General features: G+C 41.2%; 1 protein-coding gene across 1 annotated transcript; it reads right to left on the bottom strand.

Annotated features, from left to right (window-relative positions):
* Nucleotides 1–11,290: 11,290 nt before the first annotated feature.
* Nucleotides 11,291–12,247, bottom strand: LOC100735673 (olfactory receptor 10G2-like). Its single transcript, XM_003474513.1, has one exon. The coding sequence runs from the start codon at nt 12,245–12,247 to the stop codon at nt 11,291–11,293; it is 957 nt and encodes a 318-aa protein (XP_003474561.1).
* Nucleotides 12,248–12,657: the final 410 nt, after the last annotated feature.

The raw sequence follows: 12,657 nt of genomic DNA, 5'->3' as shown, positions 1-12,657 counted from the left end.
AAAGCAGGAAAGCAGGCTGGGAGGAAAGCCTCGAGACAGAGCACTGGCAGATGAGCCATGAACAGCAACAAACAACAACTCAGGGGAGAGAGTAAGTGTTAGTAGAAAAGGGAGCAATCGCCCATTTGGGAATGTATGTTAGTAAGGCCATTATGAAAAGAAGTATGGAGTTTTGTAAAAAACAGAAAACACTTAAAGTAAAATTGCCATGTGATCCGGCAACTGCACTTTTGGGTATGTATCCAAAGAAGTTTAAATCAGAATATCAGGGAGGTGTCTGCACGTCCTTATTCACTGCAGCATTACTCACAGTAGCCAAGACATGGAATCAGCCCAATAAATGAATGGATAAAGGAATATGGTAAATCTGCACAGGGGAATACTCTTCAGCCTTTTAAAAGGAGAGCTCGTCATTCAGGAAGACATGAATGAAACTGCAGACCATTATGTTAGGTGAAACAAACCAGTCATGGAAAGATAAATTCCATGCACTCTCCCTAGTAAGTGAAGTCCAAATATTTTGAACTTACAGAAGTAGAAAGATAGTGAGTGACTAGAGGCTGGGGTTGGGGTGAGGGATGGGGAGATGCTGATCAAAGGTACCAAGTTTCAGTGGAGCAAGAGGAATTTTTTTTTTTTAAGATCTATTGCTCAGCTTGTTGACTCGAACAAGAATGCACATGGCTGAAAGGGTAGATTTTAAATGTTCACACTATATGAAATTAGGGATATGCTAGTTAGCTTGACAAATCATTCCATAATGTATACATATAACAAAACATTATATTGTACCCCACAAATATGCATAATAGCTTGTCAAAAATAAAATTTAAATTATAAAACAAAAATTTTTTTTTGTGTTAAAAATACTCAAGGTGGGATGCCAAGGAAATGGAAATGGATTGACTGGTTTTTTTCCCTCTGGAATGCTTGGTATTTACTCAGAAGGAGGAAAATGAGATTAGTAGAAAACATCAGAAGCTCTCTAGTTAGGGACTCCCTCCACCTTACTGCCGTGCCTGGTAGGATTCTGTCCGGGGTCAGTGGTCTGGGAGAGCAGGCACCTGGCCACCGTGTCAGGGAGTAGGTATCACGGACAGCCATCCTGCTGCGGTGGAAGCTCCCATACAAATACAACTCTAGTATCCCATGTTGGCTGTCAGCTGGCTTCTTGGTCTGGGCGAGTCTCACAGAATCTCTGGGTTTTCATTTCCTCACTGGAACACTGAGGTGTGGGATGAAACTATGGGCATAATTTTGGCCAGTAGTGAACAATAACGGGTAGTTATAGTCAGAAATGTGTATGTTAAACTCTTGACGTTAGGCTTGCTGTACCTATGCACTGTGCAAGTTAGCTGTCATTTAACTACCTTTGTTAAAAAACTTTAAAAATCATCTGAGCTCATACCGTTTTATCTTCTTCAAATGAATGAAAAGCAATTGTGATTTTTTTAGAATTTTAAACATATTTTGTCACAGGATACCAAACAGGATATGGGTGGAACTTCAAACAGTTGATCAAATTGCTTTGCAGATGCTGAAGCTGTGGAACTGGCCCTCTTTCCTCACTTCCAGTGTTAGGCATCCCAGAGGCTATGCTCCTACACAAGTTTCTTGAGAAATTTGCGACTGTGTCCTACAGTAGTTCTGGACTGAATGAACTAAGGCTACCACCGTGACCTGGGCATTACAGGGTACTGTAGTTTTCTAGGGTCACTGAGATGTGATATTACGTTTTCCAGATTTAAGAACCTTCTTTAGTCATGTCTCCCTGGGCAACCAGGCTGTGGGAAATCAACTAACACTATACAAATACCTAGGAGAATGATTTATAAACCAAACAGCCAATTTATTAGTTTACAGTGGTAGATCTTGCTCTCATGACTGTGTCTGCTACTCAGAACACTGAACTGTTAATAACTGGAAATCAAGTTAGGAATCAGTTGTGTATGTCTGAGTTTTGGGGGCAGAGCAAAGGGAATTTGATGATACACATTTACTTTAAGTTGTGAGTTGGTAAATCACCGCTTTTAAGGGAATACTTCAATTTTACATGAGATCATTATGTTTTTCTGTAGGCCATGTCTTGGTTACTTTCTCATTCCTGAGACATTGTGTTGGACACCTATAAATTGAAGGAGGAAAGGTTTACTTTGGCTTACAGTTTGCAGTGGTTTCAGTCTTTGGTTAACTGGCTCTAAAGCAAGGTGGCACGATACAGGACAACAGCTGCTGGGAGGGCAGGCAGGAAGTGGAGCACAAAGCAACGGAGCCCAGGGACATGCACTCTTCCAGGCCGTGCCCACAGCGGCCCACTCCTCCTGCCAGGACTTCCCTCCCGACACTGCGTCCAGCAGTGATGAGCATCACACACCTACGACCTAGTCACCTCCTAAGAGTTCCACCTATGAGCGCATGGGGCTTGGGCAAGACATCTACAAATAAGCCACATCTGGGCAGTAGTGGGGATACACTGACAAAGTTGTACTCTATTTTATTCCTGAGTTTGTATATCTTTTAGATTATTTTTGTTTTTTCCAGTGAATCTTGTTTTTTAAAAACATGTTTTCCTAACTTTTTAGAGTGCCTTCATTATTTTTTCTGTACTTATTTTGCATGCTTTTTTTTTTTTTTTTTTTTTTTGCAACAGGGTAGTGTAAGCTTGGCTTGAACTCCCTTATATAGCCTAGCCTAGTCTCAAACTCCCAGCAATCTTTCTGCCTCAGCCTCCAGGGTGCTGAGATTATAAGTGTACGCTGCCATCCCTGGCTCCATGCCGTTTTCTTCTTTGTATTATGGAATTCTTTCTGAATCACTATCTAGCAAAATTTCCTGTTGAGAAATTCTAGTCTGGGCTGGGGGTTTAGCTCAGTGGCACAAGTGCCTGCCTGTGAAGCTCGAGGTTATCAGTCTGATCCTGGTACCAAAAAAAAAAAAAAAAAAAAAAAAAAAAAGAAATAAATTCCAGTGCACTGATTAGTGTGCAAATTCTTCTTTTAATGAACCAGAGAGAATAGCATTCCCTAATCTTGTCCTAGGAGTTGTGAGAAATGAGATACAGTCTTATTTACAATACTGAATGTCTTTATTGGGTGTGACTTCATACCAATTGCAAATTAACTTTCCCCTTTTTGTTTCTCTAACTTTACGTTTCCCCTCTTCATTTAGTTATAAATATTTATAAGCAAGTTTTCTCTTTTATGATCTGCTAAGGCCTTCCTCCATGTGTTTCTGCCATTATCATGGATCTCCAAGCAGGAAGCTTGGAACTCATTGAGTGTCCACCCCTTTGCTTATTCTGACTCATTAATATTCCAGCTATGGTTCTAGACAACTTAACTCCTTTCAAAATGAGAGATACAGAAGGGAGAGAGAGAGAGAGAGAGAGAGAGAGAGAGAGAGAGAGAGAGAGAGAGAGAGATGACACTGCTAAAACCTCAGTGAGGCTGGGGGTGTTACTCCTGTGATACACTGGCAGATCTCTTGCCTAGTGTGTGTGAGGCTTTGAATTTGAGCCCCAAACAGCAACTACAATGACAACAAGAGCAAAACTAAAAAATATCTTAGTGGGAAAAGATGATATAAATTCATATATCTTTTCTTTTTCACGTCTGTGTAGTGTTCTCCTGATCTTACAGGTTAAATGTCAGAGGAACGCCACAGCTGTGTAATGCTAGGCTGGGAACTCCAACCAAGTCGTATAGTCTACAGTATAGCAGTCTTTGTACATTTTACTGAATGTTCCTTCCCACAAACAACCAAGCCAAAATAACTTAGTAAATGATGTGATCTGAACAATGAATTCAAGAGCTTGGTGATTCATTTTGTCTAAGATTCTTTTTGTTTTTTGGTACCAGGGATCCAACTCATGGCCTTATGCTTGCAAGGAAGTCACCGTGCATTGGCCCCTTGTCTCAGATTCTTAACTGATGTTGCTATCATATTTCAAAACTTAGATGTAGTGGAGTTAGCTACAAATTCTAAACACAAACCAGAGTCAAATTTGTTACTGTGAATTCATGAAGTTGTCCTTTCACTGTCAGTCATTCTATTGCACTGAATCCTTGTTTAAAAAGTGGACCTCTGTCTGTCTGAGCAGTGGTTTCACTTTAGAGACTTAGGCCAGGAAGATATTAGTTGACTGTGATTTTGAATTCTGGCCCAATATCAAATATAAGTTCATGTAGTAAAAACACATTTGAAAAAGATGAGAATCATTATTGTATCAAAAACTGAATATAACTCTATGATTTGGGTTATTACAGACTGTTAGTGGACCGGAATACAGTGCAGTGTAGAGTACATACTTAGTAGGTACAGGACCTAGGCTTAGGCCCTAGCACTGGAAACTAAAAACATTGTAATTGACAATAATAAAAGACTGCTAGCATCTGATTTGCTAAGGGGTTTAATTCTAGCACTGTGTGGAGGCTAGGTCATGCAGAAAGGTCATGAGTTTGAGGCCAGCTTGGATCACATAGTGAATTTGGGGTAGTCCATAATGACGCAGTGAGACTGTCTAAAAAAAAAAGGAAGGAAGGAAGAAAGAAAGAAGCTCTAAATGGTAGTTGCATACTCAACAGCATAAAAACACATTTTTATGAGTACAAACACAGTAATCAAAGAAAGATACTGAGAAATGAAGTGAGCGAGAGCCAACAAACCTCTCATACAGGGCTTGGTCCCAACCTTTGTCTGTGTCTGAAACTTACTACACAGCCATCTGCATTTGGCAATATCTGCCTCTGCTCAGCACCTCTCCACATTAGCGATCAAGCCTTGAGGAGGTTAGGACAGTAGCAGGGGTTACTTGGGAAAAAGGAAGCTGCCCTCACCTGGAGGTGTCAGCATCCACCAGAAGTTCTTCCGTAACCTCAGGAAAGGATGCAGACGTGTTGCTGGAGAGTTCCACATCGCACAGAGTGAGCAGCATTATTATCAAGAGCTTATGGAAGAAGCCTTTGGACAAGTCATCATTCTGGCTGGACCCACATAAAGGAATAAAACTTGAATTATTTATGATTTGCTGGGCTATGCCTAGATACTCTCACCCAGCTTTCTTATGAACTGGGGGGATATTTGTGGCTCCTGTTGAAGGTACCTGCTAAGTTAGTCTCTCCTGTGTTGTGTTACTGCTTTTGTTTTCCCCAGAGTCAATTATAGAGTGTGAGACCTTTTGGTTAGGGAATATTTTAATAGCACCTCTGTGATATGGAAAGACTAATACAATAATGTGTTTCCTGGGAGATTATCTTAGTTTCTAGTTTTTCCTAATTTTGTAACACCAGATGGGACAAAAGCTGTGGTGTTTATCAGGGCTTCTTGGTGACTTCAGATATGTGGTTTTCTTCTTCTTCCAAAAGAAACTGCAAAAAAGAGAGAAAAAGCTAGCATGATTGTTACAGGATAAGAAAGATTTTCTTGGCATATTCATATTTTATAAAATTTCAGCCAGGTGTGGTGGTGCATAGGTGTAGTCCTAGTCCTTGGGAGACTGGAGGAGGAAAATTGCAAGTTCAACCCTGGCCGGGGATACACAGGGAGACCCTGTCCAGAAACCAAACCAAAAAAAGCCAAAACACCAACAAAAAACACCAACCCCCCAGCAAACCCAAAAGAAGCAGACAAATACATTTTGTGAAATGTTCATTTCTTTGAATTACTAATGTGTTAAGATAGATTTCTACAGACTAGGAGAAACAGAATCTCCAGGTCAGAGGGCATTAGAAGTTTTCTAGTTCAAGCATCATCTATAGTGGTTTTTTTTTTTTTTTAGGGTTGGATCATAAAATCTCTGTCTAGGTTTTTTTCCAAATTCATTTTATTTCAAGGAGAAGAGGAAGAAGAAGAAGAAGGGGGAGGGGAAGAGGAACAAGGGGAAGAGGGAGGGGGGAGGAGGAGGAGGAGAAGAAGAAAACTAAAATGAAAATTCAAAACACATGAATCAACAATGGTACATACATTGTGCACTGTCATCCCCATATCATTCACCCAGAGCACAAGACATCTGCATTCATTGTCCAAATAATACCAGTACAAATCTTTCTCTTCAGTGAACTCAGAGAAATCAGTAGTGCAACTATCTTTTTTTTTTTACATATACATATGTTGCTTCTTTCAGCTTTTCACACTAATCAGACAATATTATGTTCATGCATTCACATCTTATTTATTTCACTAATGAGTATGGTCTCAAGTTGCATCCATTTGCCTATAAAAGTTTTGAGTTTACCCTTTTTATGGCTGTGTGGTGCTCCAGTGTATAAAAATACCATATCTTTTATATCCATTCCTCAGTTGACATACATTTAGGTTGTGTACATAATCTGGCTATTACAAATTATGCTGCTGCAAACATGGGTGCACATGTATCACTGTGGTATGATGTTTTTATTTTTTTTGGAAGATACCCAGGAAGGGAATAGCTGGATTGAATGGGACCTCCAATCCTAGTTGTTAGAGGAATTGCCACATTGATTTCCACAGTGGCTGCACCAATCTGCATTTCCACCAACATTGGAGAAGGGTTCCTTTTCCCCCACAGCTCCTCCAGCATTTGTTATTGCTTGATTTCTTGATAACAGTCATTCTTTCTGGGGTGAGGTGAAATCTCAATGCTATTCTAATTTCCATCTCTTGGTGACCAGTGATATTGAACATTTTTTCACATATTTATTTCCTGTTCATATTTCTTCATCAGAGAAGTGTGTATTCATCCCAGAAGCCCACTTTTGGATTGGATTTTGAAATCTGGGAGGATTGATAGTGTGAGTTCTTTATATATTCTCAATAGTAATTCTTCATCCGAGGACCAACTGGAAAAAATTTTCTCCCATGTTATGAGTTGCCTCTTTACTCTGTTGGTGGTTTCTCTTACCGTGCAAAAAGTTCTCAGCAGTGTGAGATCCCAGTTGTTGATTCTTTGTGATAGTTCCTGTGCAATCTGGATTTTGTTCATAAAGTTTTTTTTTTTTTTTTAATCTTTTTTGAGATAGGGTCTCGCTATGCAGTTCAGGCTGGCCTTGAGCTCATTTTGTAGCCCAGGCTGGTCTTGAACTCACAATAATCCTCCTGCCTCAGCCTCCCAAGTCCTGGGATTACAGGCATGAGCCACCATGCCCAGCACTGTTCATAAAGTTTTTGCCTACACCACTGTCTCCAAGAGTTTTACCTACTCTATATTCCAGAAGATCTAATGTTTCTCTTTAATTATTAAAATCTTTGCTCTATTCCAATTTTAGCTTGGTACATGGTAGATGACATGGGTTCAGTTTTGATCTTCAGCATGTGTAGAGCCAGCTTTTCAAGCACCATTTATTAAAGAGGTTATCTTTTTTCCAGTGAGTGGGTTTGGCACCTTTGTCAAAGATTAGGTGACTTAGTGTATCTGGAGTTGTTTATGCATCTTTTAATCTGTTCCACTGATCTTTGTGTCTTTTTTTGCCAGTACCATGCTGTTTTTATCACAACAGCTTTACAGTATAATTTCAAGTCAGGGATCGAGATGCCCCCTGTCTTGTTTTGGTTGCCCAGGACTGCCTTTGCTATTTTAGGTCTCTTTTGGTTCCAGATGAATTTTAGGATTGTTTTTTCTAATTTTGTGAGATATGCTATTGGAATTGCATTGGATCTATATATAATTATATATAATTTTGGAAGTATGGCCATTTTCACTATATTGGTTCTCTATATTGGAGAGCACAAGGTATCTCTCCATTTTCTAGTATCCTCTTCAATCTGCTTTTTCAGTTTTCAGTGTAGAGATCTTTTATATCTTTTGTTATATTAAGTCCTAGGTGTTTCATTTTTTGGATGCTATTATAAAAGGTTTTGTTTCCCTGAATTCTCTCTAAGTGTGTTTGTTATTTGTGTACAGGAAGGATATTGATTTTTGAGTATTGACCTTATAACAAGCTATGTTACTGAATTTGCTTTTTTTATTAAAAATTTTTTTTTGAATTTGCTTATTAAATCTAGAAGTCTTTTGGTGCAGGTTTTGGGGTCTCCTCAGTAGAGTATCATGTGATCTGCAAGTAACAATAGTTTAACTTCTTTTTTCCTATCTTTATTTCTTTTATTTCTTTCTCTTGTCTAATTGCTCCAGCTAAAGTTCCCAGGACTCTGTTGAATAAGAGTGGAGACAGTGGACATCCTTGTCTTGTTCCTGATTTTAGAGTGAAATCTTTCAATTTTTGTCCATTTAGTATGATGCTGGCTGTTGGCTTGTCATAGATGGTTTTTATCAAATTGAGATAGAGACCATTATTCCAATTTTCTGTAGAGTTTTTATCATAAACTAGATCTGTGATTATATAACAAAATGTAAAACAAACCAGATAATTATATGCAATATATGAGCCCATAATGTGTCAATTTTGCCCTCAGGGTTCAAATTTAAAATAGATGAAGAGAAAATAGAGAAGCGGGAGAAGAGAAAGAGATTAGAAGTAAGACTGGAAGACAAAGGGGGTCATGCTAACTTGGGGAAACTTGTGGAAAAGACTGAAGGAAAAGAGGGATGGAAGAGAGAAGAGGAAGAACAGAATAGAACCACATCCACAGAAAGTTAGGAACCACCTTCACACTCATATAAAAACAATGACGGAGAAAAAAACCAAACAGTTCACTTTCAGGATTCTCCCTGGGTTCATCCAAGTAGACACCCATTGGGGTCAGTGTCCTGAATGGTGCTGATCTATCCTAGCCAGCCAGCAGTTGCTTTACGGTAGAGTAGTAACCTTAGCAGGCCTGCTCTGAGACCAGACTTACTAGGCTCACTGCAGTCCAAGAAATTTCCATGAGTCTGGTCCCAGCTGGGAGATTTTAGAGGAAACTGGTAGCAGTTCTGGGCTCATCCAGCCCGTCTCCAAAATGGCTCTCAGCATCTGCTATCACCCCGTGTGAGGACTGAGTCCTCTACACTCACTGCCAGCCAGTGCAGTCCTCCATGTCTGCCACTGCCCTCCACAGCCATGTCTCTCTGCAGAGGCCTCAGGGTCACCAACTGTCACAGTCACCGTGACTGTGCAGCCCCAGGTTCAAACAGCTCCTCTTGCACAGTGAGTCCTGTCTCAGGAGAAGGTGCTTCTGGCTAGTGCCTTCTTCTTCTTTGAAGTTTTTCTTTTTACTCTCTCTGTGGGCTTAAGTTTTCACTTCCAACTCTTCCTGGGTCCATGGAACCCACTTCCTTTATTCTTATCTTCCTCCAGCATGTAGATGGTGACTCTGTTGTTTACCTCTCTACCATCTTCCCAGAAGTTCCCTCTATAGTGTTTTAAATCATGTTCTCTGAATAACAACATGCGTTTGTTCTGATTCATGCATTTCATTAGTGTTTGTTGGTCTTATTTCTCTGGATATGCTGAGGTTGGCTTGACTTCCTTCATCTAAGTCTTAACTTTGGAACTGTCTGAAACTTGTTCCAAACTTTCTTCAGATGCCTAGGGATTGTCTGTGTTTTGAATATGGTAGTTTCATTTTTTTCTCCTGAACTTTTGCAGAAGTTTGTAGAGCTCCAAAACCACATTTGAATCCAACTGTCTAAATTGCTAGATAGTATATATTTTTGGCTTTGAGGTCTGTGTAGTCTCCACTGGAACTGTTTAACTGTCTGCTGTTATAGTGAAAATAACTAGACACAATGCACATGCAATAGACATAGCTTCCTGTCTTTTTGAGACAAGGTCTCACTATGCAGCTCAGGCTGACCTTGAGCTCATTTTGTAGCTCATGCTGATCTCAAACTTGCAATGATCTTCTTGCCTCAGCATCCTAAATGCTGGGGTTACAGGTGTGTGCCACCATGCTCGGCTCATAATACATTTCAATAGTACTGAATAGTACTGAAATTTGAATTTCACATATTTTTCATGTATGATGAAACACTTTATTTTATTTCTTTCTTATTTAAAAACATTACAACTCTTCTTAACTTTCACACTGTACAAAAACAGAAAGCAGGACAAATTTGGCCTTCAAGTGAATACAATTGAAAGGGGAAACGTGAAAGATGCTTGTGACTAACCATTGGGAGAAATGTCCCAAGGAATGTGTGTGGTTTTATTCAGAAGTTGCGTGGCCATCCTTATAATTTGCTTTAGGAAGTGCAGTTAAGATCTGAGAGCTGATCTTCCAAGAAATTGTAATCGCAGAATTTGAGTGTCATCTGTTCTCTGGTGGTAGAGTGGTTTGAAAAGAGTCAGGAGTTAAATTGGAAGGCAAGCTCTCTCTGGGCCAATTTGGAGAGGACTAACATATCTCCTGTAGGACAAGGAAGGTTTAACCATGATGGGTAGCAATTAATAAAACTCACTGCATATCACACTTGAACACAAGACTACAGGAAGTGGGTGGGTGGGGCCAGATGAAAATATTGGTTTTGCCTCTGCACCTCCTGCTCTTATGTTTTGTTGCTTTTATTGTTACAGGGAGCATAGTTAGAGATGAAGTATGCTGGGGAGAGATGTGGAAGACTTTTCATTTCAAGCTTGTGACTTTATCAGTGTGCATTAGAAAGCTGCTGAACAGTCATAAGGACAGGAAGGACATGTTTAGTCCTGCGTTTCAGAAAGGACTCAGAGTGATGTGGATAAAGGTGGGACAACAAGGAGATCACTTAAGAAGCTAGAGAGGAGCTAGGCGTGGTGGCTCACACCTGTAATCCCAGCACTCGGGAGGCTGAGGCAGGAGGATCGTTGTGAGTTCGAGACCAGCCAGCCTGGGCTACAAAGTGAGCTCAAGGCCATCCTGAATTGCATAGACAGACCCTGTCTCGAAAAGAAAAAAAAAAAAAAGAAGCTAGAGAGGCATTCTGAGGCAGAGTGAAGGGAACTTGGCAAATTTTTGCACGGAGGAGAGTGAGAGGCTGGGAGGAGACAAAGATGACTCATGGATTCAATCTGAGTGATGAGAGGATTTTCTTGGATAAGAACAAAACAATCCTGAATGGTGAGAGGCTTGGGAAATTGGGAAAGGTACAGACGAATGACAGGCAGTGTGACCCTAACATGTTGGATTCCCTCAGATTTGTTTGGAATGACCTCTCTTCCTCCTGAACAAAGCATTCACTTCTTATAGCCAACGTATGTGTAGAATATGCATCTTCCTGAGAGATGGGTCAGAAGCATGTAAAACAACTATGGACAGTTATTCAGAGTATCACATCAGAAGGTATTCTTCCTGATAGAACTGAATTCAGTTCATCTTAAACCAGTATTTGACTTTTAGACACACACAGCAGCAGCTGCCCCGGTGATGGCGGTGGTGGTGCAGGTGGGTGCTGAGCCTGTAGTTATTTATTTCCACTCGCACTCCCTTGACCTGCCCTTATCCTCTTCAGAGCAGACTTCACGTCCTGGTTCCTCAGGGTGTAGATGAGGGGGTTCAGTAATGGTGTGACCACAGTGTAAAACACAGCCACCGCCCCATCCAGGGGACCCTTGGAGCCTGCTCGCAGGTAGATAAAAATGCAAGGGACATAGTAGACCGTGACCACGGTTAGGTGGGAGCCACAGGTGGAGAAGGCCCGGCGCCTCCCATCAGCGGTTCGTATCTTCAGGATGGCGTGGACTATGTTGGCATAGGAGAGCAGAATGAGCAGGAAGCAACTGGCGGCCACCACCCCGATGTCCACAAAGGTCACCAACTCATTGACAGTTGTGTCAGCACAGGCCAGTCTCAATACTGCAGGGATATCACAGAAAAAATAATCTACTTGCTTAGGTCCACAGTAGGGCAGGCGGAAGGTCAGAGTGGCCTGGATAGATCCGTGGATGGAGCCAGCCACCCACGCTCCAGACACAAGGGTGGTGCACAACTTTGCATTCATGAGCACAGGGTAGCGCAGAGGCTGGCAGATTGCCAGGTACCTGTCATAGGCCATCAAGGTGTAGAGGAAGCACTGGGTGCTGCCCAGGAAGTGAAAGAAATAGAGCTGGGCCACACAGCCGCCAAAGGGGATGGCCTTACTGGCAGGAGTGAAGTTTAAAATAATTCGAGGAACGATGACTGAGGAGAGCCACATGTCCAGGAAGGAGAGGACGCCCAGAAGGATGTACATAGGGCGGGCGTGGAGCTTGGGGTCAGCCCACACGGTGAGCAGAATGAGCAGGTTCCCCAGCTGAGTCAGGATGTAAATGATGAAGAAGACCAGGAAGAGAAGAACTCGGAGACTGGGGGGATGAGGCAAGCCCAGGAGAATGAAATCAGTCACCACGATGTCCAGCGACGTGTTTTTGTTCCTTCTCATTGCTTTCTGTTTTCTGCTAAAATAAATGGTGAAATCAGACAAGGGAAACACAGCACAGTGGGATTTAAGGAAATGCTCTTTCTGATGGTCAGAATCTAAAAATGAAGGACTTCTTCATTCTAAGTAGAATAGATTTGCCACTGATCATCTAAGACAACCCACTGATGCTGGGTAGTTTCTGGGCATCCTGAAATGACCATTTAGGGGGAGATGCTATCCACAAATGTTGGAAACCAGGGCTCAAGGAATTATCTGAAAACTGGTATAAGTGTATGTGTTGTGTCTGTGCTCAAATGAAAACATTTTGATGGTTTAAAGTAGTATGGAGAATTTCTCCACAATTACCAACTCTGTTTTCAGTTTCTGACAATGTTCTCAAAAAGTGTGTCTTTCCATGAGGACTGTGTAAG

This window comes from Cavia porcellus, unplaced genomic scaffold (assembly GCF_034190915.1).
Source record: "Cavia porcellus strain 051 isolate PalLab524CR breed Dunkin Hartley unplaced genomic scaffold, mCavPor4.1 scaffold_26, whole genome shotgun sequence".
Taxonomy (NCBI): domain Eukaryota; kingdom Metazoa; phylum Chordata; class Mammalia; order Rodentia; family Caviidae; genus Cavia; species Cavia porcellus.
Note: the sequence above shows the minus strand (reverse complement) of the source record. Positions and strands in the feature narration are given on the sequence as shown.

What these genes read in the sequence shown, in the direction of transcription:
- LOC100735673 (XM_003474513.1), bottom strand. Translation starts at nt 12,247, where the DNA reads ATGAGAAGGAACAAAAACACGTCGCTGGACATCGTGGTGACTGATTTC.